This window comes from Vanellus vanellus, assembly GCF_965231255.1.
Source record: "Vanellus vanellus genome assembly, chromosome: Z".
Lineage (NCBI taxonomy): Eukaryota > Metazoa > Chordata > Aves > Charadriiformes > Charadriidae > Vanellus > Vanellus vanellus.
In genome coordinates this window covers 39,533,378-39,554,485 of record NC_138908.1, presented here as the reverse complement: position 1 = coordinate 39,554,485, position 21,108 = coordinate 39,533,378, and the positions used below count along the sequence as shown (strand labels likewise).

General features: G+C 40.1%; 1 protein-coding gene across 3 annotated transcripts in view; it reads right to left on the bottom strand.

The window, feature by feature from the left end:
• SEMA4D (semaphorin 4D) overlaps nt 1–21,108 on the bottom strand; it is a 44,543-nt gene that overhangs the window by 5,903 nt on the left and 17,532 nt on the right. For 2 of the 3 annotated variants that reach the window (XM_082498049.1, XM_082498050.1), the window contains exons 10-16: nt 20,844–21,000; nt 19,849–20,071; nt 19,290–19,405; nt 14,938–15,110; nt 14,667–14,710; nt 10,456–10,662; nt 6,090–6,158 (exon numbers count right to left, since the gene is read on the bottom strand). In XM_082498049.1, coding sequence (XP_082354175.1) covers nt 6,090–6,158; nt 10,456–10,662; nt 14,667–14,710; nt 14,938–15,110; nt 19,290–19,405; nt 19,849–20,071; nt 20,844–21,000 — 989 coding nt within the window. Of the gene's footprint in view, nt 1–6,089; nt 6,159–10,455; nt 10,663–13,206; nt 13,534–14,666; nt 14,711–14,937; nt 15,111–19,289; nt 19,406–19,848; nt 20,072–20,843; nt 21,001–21,108 lie in introns of all 3 variants that reach the window. The other variant, XM_082498051.1, reaches the window with a different exon arrangement.

Below are 21,108 nucleotides of genomic sequence, written 5' to 3'. Positions count from 1 at the left end.
CTTCAGCTGGAATTCTAGGAACCAAACACCTGGGATAAAAAGGAGCTAGCACTGGTAATTTAGGTTCAAGCCAAAGTTGTAAATCAGTTCATATGTATAAAGGAATTTTGTCTGGCTTCTCACAAGGGGGACCTTGCCCCACAAACATGATAGTGCTGATGTTCATCATCTGCTCTATCTGCTGAACATCAGCAATGTCTGCCTGTATGATTTCCTGTAGAGCTAGGCCACGTTACCTACTGCTGATGAATCTATCTTCTGGTACAAAAATGAAACCATCAGAGCCATGCCTTGCAAAATCTGAAATAAAGGCCAGGAGGGGAAAAAGTTCAAGAACTCAGTGTGTCAAAGATGCTGGAACTAATAATGAAAGAAGCAGAATTGGAAAAAGCACAGAACCATTAGTTGCAGCAGGCAATTAGGCAAGACAGAACTTGGAAGAAGCTTGGATCAACAACAAAGAGCAATCTAATCTTTTAGCCTCGTTGCTATTATTCATCCTAACCTGCGAGGACAGAATTTGAATAAATCAGAGATTGACAGTAGCCCAGAGGACAGAACAGCTGTTCCCAGAAAATTAGCAAGGTTGGCTGAAGTGTACTTGGCAGTATCACAACTTTTTCATTTAAAAGAAAGACACCTGGGCCAAGCCAAGAACTTTGCAGTAATTCTGACTTTTAAAAGGGCCCTCCCTCAGGGCCTAGAATCCAGACTAGCCTTAGCAAAAGACAATATAAAGAGAAATTTGGGGTAAAAAGAAAAACTTCTTGCAAGTATCTCTTGAGAGAATAGGTAGCCTACTACAGAAGTCAGCTTTTACTGTGAGCATTCAGATTGCAAATCAATGTGGCGTTTTTCTCTAGAAGATTTGATTCTAGGCCAGTGTCCTGAAAACTAAATTCTAGATAATGATTCAGACAGACAAAAAAAAAACGGCAGTCTTTACATCTGTGCACTTCCTCAGCATATCATATTAAATCCTTAAATCGGTTGGAAATAAAACTAATATGCTACCAATATGAAAACACAAATTAGTATTAAGAGTAAGGGTGAATAATAGAGAACATGATCTAGTTAAAGCCTGGTAGAGTTTATCTCTGAGGGAAAAAGGGAAGGAGGGAAGCGACACAATCTCTCAAGGAGGACTGACAACAGCGCTGACAAAGTGGAGAGAGCAAGCTAGCCTAGCACACACTTACTGAAAAAAAAAAAAAAAAAAAGAGTTGTGTTTTATGGATGATTGCACTCATTTTACAATTATCAGTAGATAGGTTACACGTTGCTAAGATCATGAGAAGTCTGGAACCAGGGACAAATTATTTTGGTAAACTAATGCTGAAGTTGGAATTTGGACAAATGGGAAGATAGCAACTCAATACAAGCACAGCAGAAAAACAAAAATCTGTAAGTAAAAAAAAAAAAAGGCTTTGAACAGTAGAAACCTACCTTCAAAACCACTCTGGATTATAATTTGTAACAGATGCCATAATAAATCTGACACAGCATTAATGCAGAAACAAAATCAAGCGATAGTGTTCACAGAGGTCAAGCTGACTTGGAGAATTTAAGACCAGCTTGACCACAGTGAAGGTAAATAAGAAGAGTGAATGCTCTGGCACAAGCCTCAGGATGAACTTTTCCAAGTGTAGAATATTACTCCAGCATTGTAAAGCTAAAAGCCAGATGCTCACATAAAGCTCTTAAGTTTTATTTGCAGTAGTTCAAGCCCTAACACACGGGAATAGGGCCATTACCTAAAACCACAAGCTTGGAAAATGCCTAAATTTTAGCACCATGCAAGGAAGTGGCATGTTCAGTGCAGGACTCTTCCCTAAATGTACTTCACATGTTACTGTTCACACCAGAGAATCTGCTCTACTTTCTGGTGCTAAAGATCACCATTGTTCCAGAAGCCTGCTTAAAGCTCAGTTTAGACACACATTTCACCAAAAGACTAATACTCAACAATTTCCATATACGGGACCTTTTTGCAAGCCGTGTTGTTTCAGGTTCACGCCTTAACAAGGTGCAACTGGGCAATTTTACCCTGCCTGTGTTTTCTGTACAGTCAGAAGCACTGGAAATCCCCACAGAGTAACACTCATACAAGTTAGTCGACAGCAACATCTAGTCAGGGCTTTTACTGATGTTCATGTTTCCCTGCAGTTTATTCCTTATTTTCAGGCACTGTGCTATTACTTTCTCTACTTGGATTTCCTTTTCAGGTTTGAGCAATAGAAAAAATACACTGTGAAACAGTTTCGTGAGCAAAAATGTTGAATCACATTTGTCAAATGCAAATTTTGTACAACTCTAGATGAGATAAATTCAGACTTGGATGTAATGGTTAGAGAAGTATTTTTGGGGAGATAAAGGAAATTAATATGAATACACACTCTGCGTTTGCTACTGTTACTATAATACAAGTTTATTACATGCTTTGGGCAAACTTTAAAATACGAATTTCTAACACATTTGATCTACTTACTTTGCCATCCGTTTTAAGAATGCTTGAAAGATTTAAAAAAGTCATATTATTAGAACACAATATTCAAGCAGAATTAAACAGCAAGTCAGTCTAGATATGCAAGTAGCTATGTTTAAGCAACAATGAAAGACATTTCAAACAGTTAACTTTGAAAACATTGCTTCAATCTCAGTAAATATGTTATTAATAATCAACTTCACCACCGTAACGATTTTAAAAGGAGAAAGGTTAACAATTACCAAACAAAAAAAAAGCCTCACTGCACTGTCTGAACTACCCCTTTTCTCTGTATAAGCCCTTCATAATTTCCAGTGTCTGTGGAAGTGTTTGCTACTTTTCCATAGAGATTTCATTTTCTTTACCTCTGCTTTCAGCACTTTGAGTGAAATGGTACTGCCCAGGTAGTTTCTGCTGGCAAAATGAGTTCTCTGACCTAGTCAAGTCAGGCAGGTTTGCACAAACCATGGATTTGATAGCCAGGTGATTCTGTCTCAAGATTTTCCACAAGGAAGAATTTCAGCAGCCATAGACGGCATTAGAAACTTAAAACACTGCAGCTGCTTCTAAGTTTCTATTCACAATCTAACTCTACTCACTGAATTACTGGTGTAAATTTGATCTTAGGTTAAAACAAATAAATAAATAAATGCATGCAGATTTAAAGAACTGAAGTATACAGCTACAGATTCAGAGCAGCATGCTGATGTGCCCTGCTAACCTGTACCAAATTAAGTATTTGCCATATACACATCAAATCCTAGTAACATTTGGCTTTCAAGAAAGCTTGGAGATACTAATTTAAAAGCAAGAGATTATGGATTAAGTAGAGCTGGTCATAGTTGCAGGAGCCTGAGTCACCGTTGCTGACAAGCTAGTGAAATAATAAATGAAGCAATCAGGAGGGTAACAGATTTGAACAGTGGGGAAAGAAAGAATCTTTAAGGCAAGCATCTTTGCAGTTTTCTGAAACTGTCTCAGGTAGTCCCTATCTCAGGTAATGGGTTTTTGTAGTTTTGTTTTTCAGCTCATTTTTTTGGTTGGTTTGTAGTTTGTTTGGGTTTTTTGTTTGTTTTGGGGTTTTTGTTTGTTTGTTTGTTTTTTAAGTAGGGACAATACATTCTAGAAAACAAACTGGAAATAGCTTGACAGCAATGGGAAAAAAAAAAATCACTTAAACAGCCAAAGAAAACAGACGTCTCTGAAATGCCAACAAAGAATATTAATTCAGACACCAGATAACTCATACTGAAGAACGCATGACCTGCTGCTTCAAAAACCTGTTGCCTGTGTTAAATTACTGGTCCATTTGTGTAACATCAACACTGCAAGTTGATGCAGCCTTATCACAGCCGATTAAAAGCAGGACGTGCTTCCTGTGCAGTGTGAACCACATTAAAGCTGGAAGAAGTGACCAGAGGCAGTGATGCACAGCGCGCGCAGGTGAAAGTAGGACATGGCATCTGCCTTCTCAAAATGGAATTTAAAGGCAGATTGGGGAAATGGCTGACTTGCCTATGAGATGAAAATGCAAATCACAACTGTCCACGATTCCCAGCATGAACAGCACTTATTTAGATATTCTCTGAGTGGGTCCAAAAAAAGGTTTTGCAATTGGAACACAGATAATTGCCTACGAAGAATAATTAGGTGAAGCCCTAGCAAGCTAAAACTAGGAACTGGCAGAAAAAATTAGTTTCCAGTTTGAGTTTGCTTACTTATTTTTGGCCCTCCCATCATCTAACAAGGCTACTATGTTAAGTTTTAAAATCAAGTGAAGAAAATTGGACAACATATTTCAGGAAGTAGCACGCTCTCCACAAACCACTCCTGCTCTGTAGAGAGCACAAGCGACTCCTTTGCTTACCAGACAATCTACCAGGAAGATGACTGGAAGAGACAGAAATGAGATTTTCATCTCTGCTGAGGGAACAGTGCACATAACATGTTGAAGCAGTTCTGGTAAGCAATTTCTGCTGAAATAGTTAAAAAATGGTGACAGCTATGTTCCAAATCAGTACCCAGTTAATCAGCCATCACACTGAGGGACTAATTATTACAAGTCTACAGGTTTTAGCTCTCATAGGGAAGACAAGAAAAATAAGCGTACCGGTAGTCAATCTTCAAACAGGGCTGGCAGGGGTAACAAGAGGTTCTGAGGAAGAGCATAAAGTTGGGTTTATGCTCCGGAGACTGACACCAGTTCAAACCCATCACCTGTCACAAGGCAGGGCTGGGAAATCCAGCTTCTCAATCACAGCCAGGGTTTAGGAGTTAGTACCAGTGCACCCCTCCAAGCTGAGACATTACTGAATCAGAGTTGCCTATTAGCATGGAGAAAAACAGTTTATTTATGGTGAACTGCTAAGCGGGGAGGTCAAGTAAAACCTTGTAAGCAAATGGTACATAGAGGCAATTGTACAGCAAAGTGAATCCCCCTCCTGAGAGAATACACACGCCAAAAGTCATTTAGAAATGACATTTGGCTCTCGAAGACCCTGATGTGAGGCAACCTTCTCCTTTTATACATACTTAGTCATACTATAAATGCCATGCATTCTTCCATACCTCTTTTTCTTGCACTCTTGTGGTCCCCCCATATTCACATGTAATATTAAATTGAAATGGTGAATATTGCTTCTTTTGTGACCAAATCAGTCTGTGTCTGCAAACGGCCTGTGCAGCACTCGACTGCAGAAGTAAGCTGGAGCTAAACTAAGCAGCAAAGCTGCTGCCTTCGCGTGTACTTCACATAGTTACCGTCTCTCAAGAGACTTTTTGACAAATTATTTTCTCAAAAGGAAGGATTATTCAAACTGTGCAGATACCAATCAAAAACTTTCAAACCCATGCAATTTACATAAGCTCTCTGCTGACACATGATGCAGCTGATAAAATTGACCAGTGAGTGTACAAGAACACTTCCTGGTATATATGGGATACACTACAACACGTGTGCAGTTTGAAATGTTTTAAGCACGTTACAACTCTAATAATTATTTGCAGGTTACAACTACTAGTCTTAACTGGAGTGATTTCCTCATGGGGAAAAAGATATTTTAGTGTCTCTTCCTGTGTTTTAAGCTTGTATAGATTATTAAAAGTCAACAAGAAGAGGTTTCCCAACTGCACCTTATTATTCATTGCACAGGAAAAGCCTGTATCAATGCAGTCAGCTGCACACTGCACAAGGTAAGATTCTATTCAGCAGGGAAAAAACGAAGGAAATCTTTTGAAGAAGAATTAATAAGACACTCTTGGTTCTACTTCTCCTCCTTACTCTCCCCTTTTTTCAACTTGATGTGTCTTATGCTTATATTATGTTTGCATTGAGCTTATTCTAGCCCATAACAGGAAAATATTTGAAAATAAAAAAAAAAGGAAGGTCTTCTTCACACACACCTCTCCACATATTTCTTAGTGTGACCGTAGCCTTTACATACAAAAGTACACAGTAAAAGAAATTTGCACATATTTTTTTAAAAATCTGCTGTTGATGCCAGAATTTATGAATGTAGCATCCGTGCCATAGTCCTTACAGGAATTATCTTACAGAAGTCACTATGGAGAAAGCCATCATAGCCAGGATAACACCAACACTTACAAGGGTGTTTAATGCTGTTGATTTTGCACGCAGAGTTAGATGTAAGAGGGCAACAGCAGTCCCTGATGTCTGAAAAAAAAAAAAAAAAAAAAAAAGAAGCGCCAACACTCTAGGAAGATAATTGCAGCCTTAAGATACTGCAATCTAAAGTAACAAGAAGGATACTTTTAGTGTCTATGATTTTTATGCAAAATGGCTCTACAATAGTTACTTGATTTTATAACCTTAAGACTTGTAAGTCCTTTTTTGTTAATATACTAAAGGAACGGTCTTCATTTTTCAAGTTATCTTCTAGATGCAACTCAAATAATAAAAAACAGGTGGCATGTCACAGATTCACAAGAAGGAATGGTTTTATCATACCAAGATCCCTTTAAGTGATTAATGTTCAGGCAGTACAGACATCACTGAAAGTGGTGGTACTAAACTACAAAATTACAAATTAACAGCTACTATCAGATTACTGTAGCCAAAGATGCTGAAACTGAGTCCTAGGCAGACAGCATGAGATAAAGCACCAAAGGTCTATAGAGAAACTAATTCATAAAATGGGATATGGAAGTGTTTTAACTAAATACAAATTTAGCATTCCCATATAAGGATAAACCAACCGGGAGATTACTCACCAACCATACAAATTAGTCAAGGGTGTTGCTTCAACAAAGCATCACCATGTAAATCTCCAAATATATTGTGTAAAAAATTAAAAATTTTAAAGGTTTTAAAATATTTGTGCAGTGAATTGAATTGTCCTGAGAGATGCAAAGCTCTCTCTCTCTAGGATACCAGTTGAACTATTTTCAGGTTTCAAAAACTAACGATGTATCTGTCCACAGGCATAAGTATACTTACAATAGCAGGAAGAGGATTATTTTATACAACAGTTCACAAAAAGAAAAAAAAAAAAAAAGCAGGAAAATTGCAACTGGTTATAAAACACAAGTGTACGTCCATGGAAAACTGCTATTTGGTATTTGTGTTCTTGTAGAACACAGTAACAACCAAAGTGAATTTCATTTTAAGATAAAGACACGCTGTCATTTAAATGCTTATTTGTGGTGCTAGACAGACACTGTGTTGCCTAGCGCACAGGCTTTTCCTCTGCAGGCTCACTCTGCTCTGGGTGCTGCACACCTCCATGCCTCTCCTGACCGAGCTCTTAACGCATTGCGCCACACCAACCAACCAGACCACCACAGGGCATCATAGGTGATGCAACTAATCCAAAAACCTCACCCAAGAATGAGTTATGAAGCTGTTTCCAGAGAGAAAGCTTACTCATTTCCGTGGGTAAATCAGACTCTGCCAGATGCGCTCCTCCTCCCGGGGGGCAAATGAGGCACGCCATGGGGCGTAGGGACTTTTGAGCCCCACCACTGAGACCTCTTGCGGGCACAGTTGGTGACACCAGTACAGCTGACCCTCAGACATCGGGGTACGGCCTCGGGCAAGCTCTGTTTCAGATTCACTCTGCAGGCGCCGTGTCTGGAGTTTTACTTGGTCAGCAGCAACACCCGGTGAAGTGCAGTGCATCATATTTTGCCCACCCTTCTGCACCCCTTTCAGTGCAGCTTCAAGTGTCACCAAACAGTGAAAAACTGTAGTGAACCACTTGCGATTCCAATTCTTGTGAGTTACGGAAGTGTGGGAAAGCTTTCTTGCACTCCCTTTAAAATCGCATAACCACAGGGAACAGGCATTGTACGTGGGTGTTATCAGATACTTAATCTCAGTATCTCCATTAAATAACAACTCCTGTAAAGTATATTGCTGAGCCTGCTGAACTTTTATGTTCGCGCTCCCAGGGTTATTTTAATGAGGCTGAAAAGTTAAGAAACCGTTATGGAAAAATTCCAGCTTCAGACAAACTGAGGGAGGGATAACACTTCATGACACCATGGACACTGACAGAGTCTGTCGTAAAACATCTTTAAGCAGACCCAAAACTGCTTCCCCCCCCCCCCCCCCCGTCACAGGTATACCTAAATTCAACGGAGCACACCAGAGAAATATAAAACAGGTGCATACATCAACTCACTGCCTCTACCCCGCACCAGGTGGCGTAGTATTTTGTTCAATTTATTCAAAGCCTGCCTCAAATGTCTTTAAAGGGTTTAAAAATTCTGTTAATGGTAGAGAAAAGTTCTATTAAAGTATATAGGAAACCTGATGTTTGCCTGTGTGTATCTAGGAGGCAGGTCTCTGGAGAAATGTGAAAATATGAGACTCTTCAGGGGAGCAGAGAGAGAAATGGAGGCAGTTTGTGAAGGGAGAGGTATTCCTTCCTTTTCAGCAGGGCAGGAGTACTCCATTCTTGAAAACCTCATTTTCCAGAAAAAGATAACAATATGTGACAAGTGGCTGTTTGTGCTGTATCCAATTTAACTTACCGTTGTTGAAATGAGCCAGTTACAAGACTGTAAAGTATTATCCTTAGGCAAGCTTTCAGGTTAAAACATGTGGGATGAGTAAAAGATGGGGCAAGAGAACTCACCAACTCCTGCCGAGTTTCCAGACAGCTTGCAGCAGACATTTACAATTAAAGAAAGGGAAGAGATTCAGTAATTCTCATAAAGCTAGAAACTTAATTAAAACTAAGCTTCACATTTTTGACTGGATGATGAGGCAATATATGTATTCGCATCATACATTTGCTGATACCATACCCTTTGTGCAGAAGACCAGGTATGACATTTAAGTCTTCGCCCATCTCATTTTACCCTTCTGCTCCTTGCGAACACATTTTACCTTATAGTCATAGCTGAAGGAAATACAGCTCCCTTACTGCTATGCGTATGTGAAGAAATGTCAACAGGCACTGAAGGAATGTGAATAAATCCAAGGAGATAGTGTCATAGTAAAACCTGTCTTAGCCACCCCCCACCCAGGATAAATTTATACATCCCCACATGCAGGTCCCAGAAGGGACGCAGAAGACCTACATCAGTTTTGTATGCTGGTTTGCATTTGGTGGTTTTTTTTTTTTTTTTTTTTTTTTTTTTTTTTTTTTTTTTTTTTTTTAGATCAATGGAATAAAGTTGCAATTCTGGGTAAAAAAAGGGTGTGATGTATCAGCCAAATGTCCTATTTCACAAAGGGAGTAAAACCCCGTCCATGACACAAAGTGCCATCCTTCACTGCTTTGAGAGAGAAGTCGGAGACGCTCCCGCAGCTGGCTCATGTTGCTCCTGCCTGTGCCATCACTGCATCTCTGGGATGCCCAATTCTTGTTACAGTTTTGTCCACCATTCATCGCGACCTCCTCAGGAGTGAATTCCACAGCCTGACTTTAGGACACTGCTCCTTCTTTCTTAAGCTCACTGCCAAGGCAATTGCAACTACGGACCATTTATAAAAAGCAGCACATGAGTATCACATTAAAACAGACACTGCTGGATGAAAAAAAGTAATTTTAAAATAAGTTCCAGATCTGTAGCACGATTATCAAACTGTTTAAGTCCTTTGTGCTATTTATACTATTTGTGCCATTTTTTTCATGGGGGACAACAAAACGTTTCTGAATTGTCTACAACAGCAGTGAATAAATCATTGCTGAAAGAACTGTGATCCTGCTGTTGGTCTTTTCAGACATGGAAATACAAATCATGCTTTTGTTAGGACCTACTCTAGTGAAGATCTATGCATTTTGATATGATTCCATGCAACACTAACACGCACTGACTCAAACAGCAATATGAAACAATGCTACTTTTCAAAATTAATCTGTATGTATATTCTCTTCTTTTAAGGAATAAGGTTACATTTTAAGACCTGTTAAACCCATTAAATCTCACTTAGCTTGAACTGGCAACTACTATCCGAACAAAAGCCGAAAGATAAATGTTGAATTTCTATAGAAAAAATAGCTTGGGTCGTCTCCTGTACACCTCAGATAATCTATTCTTCATAAAACAGAATTTGCCATTACTGTAAGTACTCTACCATATGAAATAAGTTAAGACTAAAAAGGAGTAACTGACCTGGTCCAGAAGAATATGCTAAATTCAAATCCAACAGAAGTGTTATTTTTAAATGGCAGACATAATGACAGTAAAAATATTTACCTGCTAAACATCCGTATGCAATCATGATTCAGTGAACTCCTTCAGCATGCAAGTGAGCCCATTAAAGTCAATTCACTATTAATACACTAAAGTAGGCTGCTAAATCAGAGCCTGCATCTTACAGTACAGTATTCACAGTGCCAGTCTTGGTAATGGCATGCTGACAACACATCTTGAAATGGTCTTTCTTTTTCTTTCTTTCTTTTTTAAACATCAAAACAGTAAAACATATACAATACCTGGTGACATACCTAAACATTTAATGCAGAAAATGCTGGTTTATACAGGGTCCTCCAACTTACCTGTGGCTTGGCAGAAGAGGCGAAAGGGTCCCCGGACACTAACATGCTGTGCCTGGTCACTTAGGAAAGGTGGCAACAACATGACCTTTACAGGGTCTGTGCTAGACCAAACATCAGGCTGGGTACTGGTGGGTGAAGGAGGTGAATCACTTCCCACACACGACAAAAAGGAGGTACCAGTAGGAAGGAAAGGTATAGGAGATGAGGCTGTGTGACAGAAGAGGACAGAAAAGAAAAAAAAAAAGAGGGTACTAAGGAAAAAAGTTGTAAGATACATATCACACACTGAAGAAATAATGCAAAGACAAATGAATTTTAGAAGGGTAATAAAAGGAAGTGCCCCTAGGCCCCAAGAGAAGAGTGCTTTCCTCCTTCACCCATGTTTCTTTCTTCATCCTTCCAATCTGTGTCGTGTCGGGTGTCTTGTCCCCCTCCCGCCAGCCCCCCCACCCCACCCCCCAGGCTATAACCCATTCAACTAAAGCTGAGCAGAGCATCTGCTTCAAATTAATTACAAGTTTTCACTTTTCCCCCTTAAAGAAAACCACAAAGAACATTAGGGACTTGCAATATGGAAAGCAGTGTCATTGTGTCAAGTTTCATAAAAGTCAAGATATAATACAATTTATTTTAATATTTATTCTGTTATATGTACATAATTAAAAATAGAAAAATAAAACCAAACTGAATCTTATAAAATATAAACTGTTTACACTAAGATGGTCTAAATTATGTTTGCATGAAAGTTCAACATAGAAAAGCAGCCCAGGCATACTGCTATTGACTGTTAAAACGTATTCTACTTCTAGCAATATTTACAGAAAGATGCAGTGAGAGGAACAATTCTTCAGGACTGTACTACACAGAATGCTTTTACAGACAAACAGTGCTGCTGTGAACCAGGCTGAGAACAAATGCACACTTTCACGTTTGCAGGCATGATTCACATAAACAGTTCAAATGATTTGATTGTTTGAGCAGCTCCAGTTTCAGTCTCCAGTTGCATAGGAGATTGGAAGGTGTCATCCAGAAAGGGTGACGCTGCAAAGATTTGTCACAAAAAGAAGTTGTATTATTTCTGAATCTGAAAAAAAGAAAAAAAATCGGCAACATTTTCTCATCAGGCTGTATCCTAACAGTCCATTCCAGCGAGTCACTAGCTGAATTATTGTAGTCAATTCTTCTCAATTCCTGTTTTGCTTCCACAGTGCAAAAACCCTCTCTCCATGTCACTGCTAACTGACAGCTGCTTGCCTGTACTGTTTCATTAAAAACAAAAAAAAAAAATATCCAGTTTTCTATAGAAAATAGAATGTGAATATGTCCACTAGCTTGCTGGTTAAGGTAAAAAAAAAATTAAAAAGAGAAAAAGAAAGGAAAAGCATTCCTAAATCTATTATTTCCACCCTCCCCCCTAACTTACTCCATGTTTCATACTGGCATGGTTGTACCTAAATTTCTAGAAAGCAGCAAAGAAAAAAGCCTTTAAACAAGATTATCCCTGAGAGTCATACACAAATCAAGCCAATGCTATCCCCATTATATCTTAAGATCTAAGATACTTAAAAAGCAGTTAAAAAAATTAACTTTAACCAACTAAAGAGACCTAGTGTGCCAAAACACAAAGCATAAAACTAAAAATAATCACTAGAAGGAAAGAAAAAAAAATGTCCCAATCTGGACAAAAGTCTATAATTTACCAATCTGATAAACTAAACTTAATTTCCAATTTGGAATTAAAATGAAACTAGGTCTTTTTTTAATGGCAGCTAAAAATGTGTAGACTGAAGTACTTTTTAAAGCCAACTGAATTAGAAAGTTACTTTTATCCTATGGAAGAACAGGGCTGAAGAACAAGCAAGTAATTGCTCACTAGTGTGAAGCACTTGGTGGGGGAAAAATTGGAAACAGACAAATGGTGATCTGAAACTGGCCATTTGAAAAAAAAAAAAATAAAGACAGTACAACACAAGATGCTATGGTCTGCAGACAAGAACACCGCTTCTCTAATCTGGCAAGATCTGAACGCAAATTGGCTTGCTGTACAGCTTAAGCACGTAAACCCCACTATGGCTCAGCTGTCACACCCACGCTCTCTGTGCTCAAATACAGCCGCAGGACCACAGCTGATCTCCACCACTGAAATGGACAATTGGGTCCTTCAGTCCCCCTCTGCATCCGAGTCGGCGTACTTGAGCTCACACTTGACATCGAAAGGCTTGTCCTTGGCCTCTCGGGATGCCTGCGGATCCCCAGGCTGCAGCTGGCCATTCCCGCAGTCAGGCTCAGTCTCATAGCCGGTGTCATGCGCCGGCTTCGGCTGGTCCCCACTCTGGTGGCTGACACTGCCTTGCTCCACCAGCGTCTCCTTCACACTTTGCTCACAATCAGAAAAATCTGACTTCGTTTTCTTCTTACCAAGCAGCATGACAGAGCGAAATTTCAAGCACTGCCCTGGCAAGTACCCTTTGTAACAGTTGTAGGAGAGCAGGCACAAGAAGAGAATAAAAAAGAAGAGAAAAAGGAACATCAACAGGAAGTTATCATTTGACTTCAGGAACATTGTCTTTTCCGGGACTGCATCAGGAATTGAATTGAAGAGCTCTGTGTTGGAGGCTGCACTTGTTAGGACAGGGCCAATGGGCTTTGTTACTATCCTTGCTGTCGTTACGGGTAGCATGTGAGTGGTCGAGGTGTGAGCAGTAGACCCCTCGGTTGATACAGCTGACACTTTTGGCACATCACTATTACCTTCTGTTGGTGCAGCTGCCACGGTGGGACCCACTGTGGTATGCTGGATCTTTTTCAGTTCCAAAACATGCTTAGCCAGCACTTGAGAGAATTTCTTATTCTTCACTTTTTCTTCTGACAAACACTGGTAAACACCACTGTCTCCTTCTGATAAATTGAAGATAAGCAGCGCCTTTTCCAGCAGACGGTACTTGGGACTCTCCACTCTCAGTACATCATCTTTGAACTTCCAAACTACCTGTGCCAGATTGGACTTTTGAGAACACTTGAGTTCTGCTGTGCTCCCATGCTTGAATGTATGCTGTAGGGAATTCTCTCTTACTTTATCTGGAACATCAAAATAAATGTGCAGAGTATCAGCAATGATTCCTGTTTGCTCTAATCCATATGGTTTCACGAGACTGTACTACTATGGTCTTAACGGAAACGTAAAGATTACAACACTCAGATTATTTCACAAGTCCAAGATGACAACATGCAAGAATCTCGGTGAAAAACCAAGCTACAGCTGTGTGCGAGACATCAAGACAGACTACGAGATAGGACACCTCAAATTCTGACAGCCTCCACTTCTAAAGATGCGACCTTGTTGATCCACAACTGAGCATGCATCTGAGATGAGTCACTGTTTGATACAAGATGCTGAACGTGGTATTATTTTATATGCAACTAGTGCATTTTAAGTAAGTCAGCAACTACAAAATATCCAAGAAATTGAAGAAAGTGCTGTTACTCAACTTAAACTCTCTTCTAAAAAAATAACAGCACTTATGGCATACCCACAGTGCAACACTATAAATTAACAAAAAAAACCACAACAAGCTAAATTCTCATGGTGGTACATGCTTTGCTTGGATTAGAAATAAAAACGGAGTACATCAAACTCTTAAAGGGATTGTTTACTGCAGTACAAATCTCCTGTAACACTACTCTAAGATCTCCTTGATCTGGTGGCAGCAGCACACATTATAAAGAAAGGACCTGTCGTTACTTGCCTTAAAGCACTATGGAGGGTACTTCAGCTGCTCTGTATCATGTTCTGTGTCCCCCTCCCCTCTCACCATAAAACCAGCTTTTTTCAGGATCATTTCATCTGATCCAGCAGCAACAACCAAGCACTTATCAAGGCTCACAGCAGAATGTCAAATGCTGTATCACAGAGACGGTGGCCTCTGCACTAGAAGTACTTATGGTAAATATTGCTTTCATTCACAGGTCGCTCTTGAGGTATCCCCTTTCATTTCAGGGGTTTGTGCACTGCACACTGAAATGTATACAAACACAGACATTTTAAGACAACATGCAGGCTGTACAGATGCTTGAATATTCAAAAGCAAAATCTCATATCTATTAAAATATAAATGAACGCTGAGATAATCACAAAGACCAAGTCAAACTAAACACAACTCTTTCACTACTCCATCTAGACATGTGGAAGAGCTCTTCAAAGACTAACTCACCAGAACAAGAAGATGCATCTCCTCCTATGTTCTGAATCCAATTCCTGTAAAAGGAAGTCCAAGTATTACAACTTCAAATCTTGTTTCCTACAGACTGCCCATATTCTCATACTAAGCACAATTCATCTTATCTAAATAGCACAAGCAGACATAGATGGATAGGAAAGTCTGTATTTGAAAATATTCAGTTAAAAAAATGCCAGTTATCAGTAAGGGGCAAGACTGATGCAATACTGATTGTAACTGTAAGGTAATCAAAGGCTACCATTACCTTTCAATTTCACTTTCTTTGAAAATATCAATGCAAGAAGCTTCGAGGGGTTTCCAAGCACAGTAAGGATCCCTTGCTAAAACACAGTCAACACAAGTGGTGTACTTGTCGCAGAATGCCACTGGAGACTGAACCACGCCAGAATTTGAACCAGCATAGAGGTATCTTCTGCCCTAAAAAAACCAAACAAAGCACAACAAAAAAAAAATAAACAGAGCAAATCACTTTCTCAAAGCCAAATAATCCAATTCATGAAACAATTTAAAAATGGTTAAAAGTAAAGAGTTGCATATATAGAGTCATGTTTGTAAAAACTGGAGCATAAAGGAAATAAGCATTTTGATTAGCTTTTATTCCTAGAAATGAAAGCAGACTTGTCTTGAAAATATGCAGCAACACTGGAAGTGCAAAAAGACAGAAGAACAAAAACCTGACAGAGATCCAGTTTATCAGAATGGAAAGTAACCATGTCTACCCATGGCTTCATCACACAGTTTTTTCACAAATAACAAATGCTCCAACAATCCTCATACGAGGCAAGGCAAGCCTGTGCTGATGACACAGCTGCAGCAGGCACACGCAAGCCTGAACAGGAAGGCTTGCTGTATGTAGGATCAGCTCATGCTCCTGTTAACCCAAAGCAGTCCTACTGCCTTCAGCTCTTCTGCCATTCAGGTCTCTGCAGCCACATCAGCTATCAGCCTGGCAAGAGTCAAATACAGCTACCTATTTGCTACTTCAGGAGGAACACTGGATAGTATTCAAAGGAAAGAGCACTGGCCTAACACCTAGGAAAAGGGGGATACAAACAGGACGGCTGTTTGACCCACTGTTGCTGGGGATCCCAAACAAGTCTCACATTGACCATGGCAGGAAAAGATCATGCTCAACCCAAACTTCCTTCTCATAAAATGTGGGCAGCTGCCTTATTTCATTTATCTGTTCCAAAGCTCAGGGAAACTGATGGCTACACTGTGAATTTACATATTACTATGCAAAGCCTCAAGAAAAGGGCCTGTGCTGCAACCCCAAACCACCAGTGACTGACCTTCTAGTCTTTTTGGGAGGCTGTGCATACAAAGTCCAACAGTACACCCCACCTTGGCAGTGGATTGGCTTCATCCTGAGCAGAATACCAAGTGGATTTATCAGCACCCTACCGCAGTTGTCACAGCAAATGAGTTAGATCCAAGCACAGAGTGGCTCTTCCTGTACTGCAGCCATATGGATCTCAGTACGTAGCAATGCACTGAGGGGGTCATGTCTGCAGTGAGACTGCTTGACTCCAGCAGGATGAATATGGTCAGAAAATGATGGGCAGACATCCAGGAAAGATTTCTAGTAGAGAAACATCCTTCAAAAACCTCATGTTTGTGGTGCAGCTTTTTGGTCAACATCAGAAACAGCCTCAAGAAAACAACTGACAGGGCATCTCAGGGTTGAATTAGGTTTTGGGGCTCACTCTCACTCTTTCACAAGGATGCGAGGAGGTTTTGCCATGAGAATTTGGAATGGATTAGTCTCTCTAATGCAATTATGACGAGGAAATCTGTCTTTAAGCTAATAAACAATGCATTCTGACTAATAGCAGTCTCTAGAGGAAGCTACAAGACCAAGCACAAATCAATTTGGATCCATCTCGTATACAAAGAGTGCAGACAGCTTTCAAGGAAACTCTTGACACTGGAAGATGAAAGGCAAAACTGGATCAAAAAAGAACCTGCTGGCACTACTGGAATATGGAGCTTGAAAGAGAATCAAACTTCAGAGACATACATTCAAATGCAATCTTTCATCCTGAAATTTAACTTAGGTTAGTGTTGGAGTATGCTGTGGTGCCCACAGAAGGAAGTCTGTAGTGTTGGAGACGTATGACATTTCGGGAAAAGCTTCCCTCTCTGCTGGAAAGCTCCCCCAATGCACCGAGGGGAGCTCTCTAGCACTCTGCTAGCTAACGTCCAAGCCAGCAGTGCAACACTGCGCGTGGGTGTAGTGTCTTGGCATGGTTCTCAGCTGTTACGTCCATGGGTTCAGAGAACACGCAGTGAGCTGAGCGGACCATTTTAAAAAATCCAGACACATCTTTCAGTCAAGTGGGAGTTATGAGATTCTACTGTAGGCTTATCTGACTCTGCCTATCCCTCTCCAAGCAAGGTGAAGGTACATGGTAAGGGCCTGGAGACTACTGCAATAATGTGTTCAGAAAGGACTCTGACTCCAGAGAGGTCTGAAGCCCACCACCAGGGTAACAAATATTGTCCTCTTGTGGTTAACCCATTACTATAGGATGCCACTACACACATCACAATACCAGCTCTATGAAGGACTTCAGAGCAACTGACTGTTATTACTATTGTGATGTCCAAGGAGGTAGAAAGTTGTCTTTTCACACTGGGCAGCAGAAATAATCCCTGCTTGGATGGTACTGCGACTATACAGTTTTCTTGACTCTAGCACCTGACCCAACCTCCTACTCCTCGTTGCTGAAAAAGGACCACTGCTTTTATGGGAATGTACTGGGCAACACTGCCTGAGTTTTGGGTGTTAGTTTTATGAGTCAAAATTCATTCTAGCAACACGAAAAATTCCTCTTGCAGACGATACATGCTGCTACTCTCCACAGTGCCAGGCAGGAAGCAGTGATTTGTTTCAATCCTAAGCTTTGAGAGAAGTTTCTCTGTGAAAAGACAGTGCATTCCTTATGCAGCCCCTATACCATGTCTCATGCTGTCCCCTTTCACAATATTCTTGAGGAACTGAGAACATAGCACCCATATTCAGACTAAACAAATTCAGTGCCATCTACACTAGCCTTGCTTCCAAGTGCACGCTGAAACAGCTAGATCACGTCCTTGGTATCAGGCAGTAATGCCTGCCCCTTCCCTTCCACTCCCCCAAAATGAGGAATCATAATTAAACCAGTGTATGAATGATCCCACAATTCACCCACAATTAGAAGAATGTGTATTACCATATTTATTAGAAGAGTTATTTATCATTATCTTCTATCATAGGGCAAACACTGAAACCTGTCAAAGCAAGGCATTTGAAGCTTTCTTTGCAGATAAAGCCGAACCAGCAAACACATATATATGTGTGTTTGTGTGCATATATATGGTAAATTGCCAGTGTGATGCATCGTACAAAAATTATACGAACATCTTTAATGAAATCTGTGAGCACTGATTTTCATTTGTCTGTCAAAAGTATACTCTATCCTCAAGACTTCTTTCTATTATAAGCATGAAAAAACAAATGAGCATGCAAGATGAGCTTGAAAGAATTATGGTATAAAGCTCTTTTCCACCGAGTTGATCATGTTGGCATGCAAAGTTTTATTAAATATCACACAAAAATAAAAGCTGTTTCTAAGGTATCTTGGAAGTATTCCTAAATCCCTAGCTGCAGAGCATTTATCAATCACTATGTAGCTACTAAACACCAGTATTACTACCAGACACTTCAAAAGAGTCATTCTTTCCTTAAGAAACCCCAAAGTTTTGCCAGAGGAGGGGTCTGATGCTACAAGCCACTGCTTAGGGTAATAATTTCATAGACATTCATGGACCTGCAGGTCTGAGTAACTAGGGCCAGAAGCGTAACTAGTGTACAAAGTACACACACTGATTATCCTACCAGTGTCACAAAACCACTCCAGGATTAAAATGAGTGACTGATTAAAAGTGCAGAACGACTGCTGGGTTTGGAGCCTGTGGCAAGGCTTGTGTCCCCCAACCGCAGCTGCAGCTGGTGCCCCATCAGGCAGACAGGGCCTCACCAGAGGTCCTCACTTCACCCCGAACTGCACCAATGTGACTGTTCGCACAATACATCTAGCATGCAGGAGCCTGCGAGATTTTGGACAGCAGAAACCAATTAGTTACATAATTATAAGTCTTTCTGCTAGACAAGACCGTTCTCTTAGATCAATTTCCTCAGAAAGATATACCACTCCTCTGCTAAACCCCCGAGGATTTTTCCTCGCAGATTTGCAATGGCCACAAGGGGTCAGGATTTTTACATGACTCCTACCCTGAAAACCAGTACCTTTAAACGTTACAGCTTTCAGCTTCTGCACGTGGAATACAAGTGAATACCTGCACACCTGTGACACCACCACCACCACCTTCCCCATATCTACATACCTTCAGAAGCTTGCTACCTACCACACACACCGAGATGCAGCAGGCAATACGTGATGTTGCTGCAGCATGAGAAGTTACAGATGCAGGTTTGGCACTGTGCCCAGTGACTGACCGTCTTCTTTCATCGTGACAATGTTACAAGGTGGTACTAAAAATTTTTGTGGAAGAGCAAAATGAGATGAATGCTGTGATGTTTACAGCACTTACTTTTTTGGAGGAAAGCAAGAGAGTTTGGACTGGCTCAAAGTTTGGAAAAAGCTGTGTCTCTTCAATAATGTGCATTCCATTTTCATAGCTGATAGCTTTGTGCAGGGCTCCTCGATCTGAAACAACAACATATTTAAGTTAAGAGCCTTAAAACAAAAAAAGCAGGGAAAAAATTGCACAATTGCTGTAAGTTGTCTCAATAATCTGCTTGCTATTCGGCTAAAGACTTCATACAACTCTGTGCCAATGGCAATCATTAACCCTGCCACCATAAGGAGCTCCAAGCAAGAAATGACATTGTGGGGCAAATAATGACAAATTAAGGACTATCTTCTATGTGGTTTTGTTGCACTTATTGCAGTTTTGCAGTTATGTTCCTGCAATACCTTTTCAAAGCACACAAGACTCTCCACTTACTCACCATAACCCCTTAAACTTAATGAAAACACCAGCTGGTGTACAAGCACTGTAAAGATGAAAATCTCAAGAGTTTCTCTTAGAACATACTTCAGCCAAAAGAATCAGTGCATCATTAATAAAAGTATTTTTCAGGACTCACCTGTGCTGATGAACATAACATCATATATGGTGCCATTGAGTGCTCTGACTCTATCTACTACAATCTGGGTATACTTCACATCTCGTTTTACTAGTCGAGGTCTGTCTCCCATTGGAGTCACTGAGTCATCCATTAGAGGATGATCTTTAACAAACTGCAATGTTTTGTCTGGTAAATTCAGAGAGCTCATGTAGTTTGATGCTCTGGCTTCCTTGTTTATACACTAGCGGGGGTGGGGGAGAACCAAAAAAAAAAAAAAAAGAGACAACCAAATTATATCGTTTACTTGTACAAAATAGAGACAATTAACAGCAGCTACATGCGTTTTCTTTACATGGGCCAGTAAGCACACCTTTACATTATACTCATTCTACCAAGGAAGGTCCTCAAGTCTTGCAGTACTTTGGCTTCTGTGATCTACTAATCCCTGAGCTTCGGACTACTTGGGCCCAAAACACATTTTAGAAAAATATTCTTTTTGGATTCTCATGCTTCTTAACTACTTTTAACTGACAGCTAATTCAGTAGTAGCAACAAGATGACTGCAGGGAACATGAGAAAGTAAGAAAAGCGTGAGAAACCCACTAAGAACATTTTGGTTTCCAGAGCAACGCTCTGCATTGGATATACCAGCTGAACCTATGGAGACAATGCAATGATTGCTATACTTCTGTTCATCTGAACTAAAAAGTATTTGATGTTGCCTAGTTTATACTGTCATCTATTTCACCATTAGGTGATTAGTAACAAAATAATGAAAACAGAAAACCAGCAAATAACTCAATTATAAATTAAAAAACCCCACTCTGATTCGCAGATATAAAGTTCAGAATAAATCACTTGAGTGTTCTTCTACAAAGTCTTTACAACAAAAAGTATTGAGATTGGGACAAACTAAAATTAAGCTTTAGTAGGTTACCTAATATTTTCTAGTTTCTTTACCCTTAAGCATTAAAACAAGACTAGTCATCAGATCCAAGATTACAGAAACTTACCGCACCAGGTCGAGGATTAGGAATTTCCCCGTTGTATCGTACCCACTTTGTATGAGACTGTTCTACAGTAGCACTCTGCATATATTTTCCTTTTGAGAAAACCTCTTCTACAGTAGACAGATTGTATGCGCACACTGCTGACAGCCCCACATTATTCCTGAAAGTCCAGGAAGCAAGAAAAAAACGTATCATAGGAATAATTATTACTTGTTGTAGTAACAGAGATTAAAAGTACTTATCCAGGAAAAGGCTATTCCACACTTAC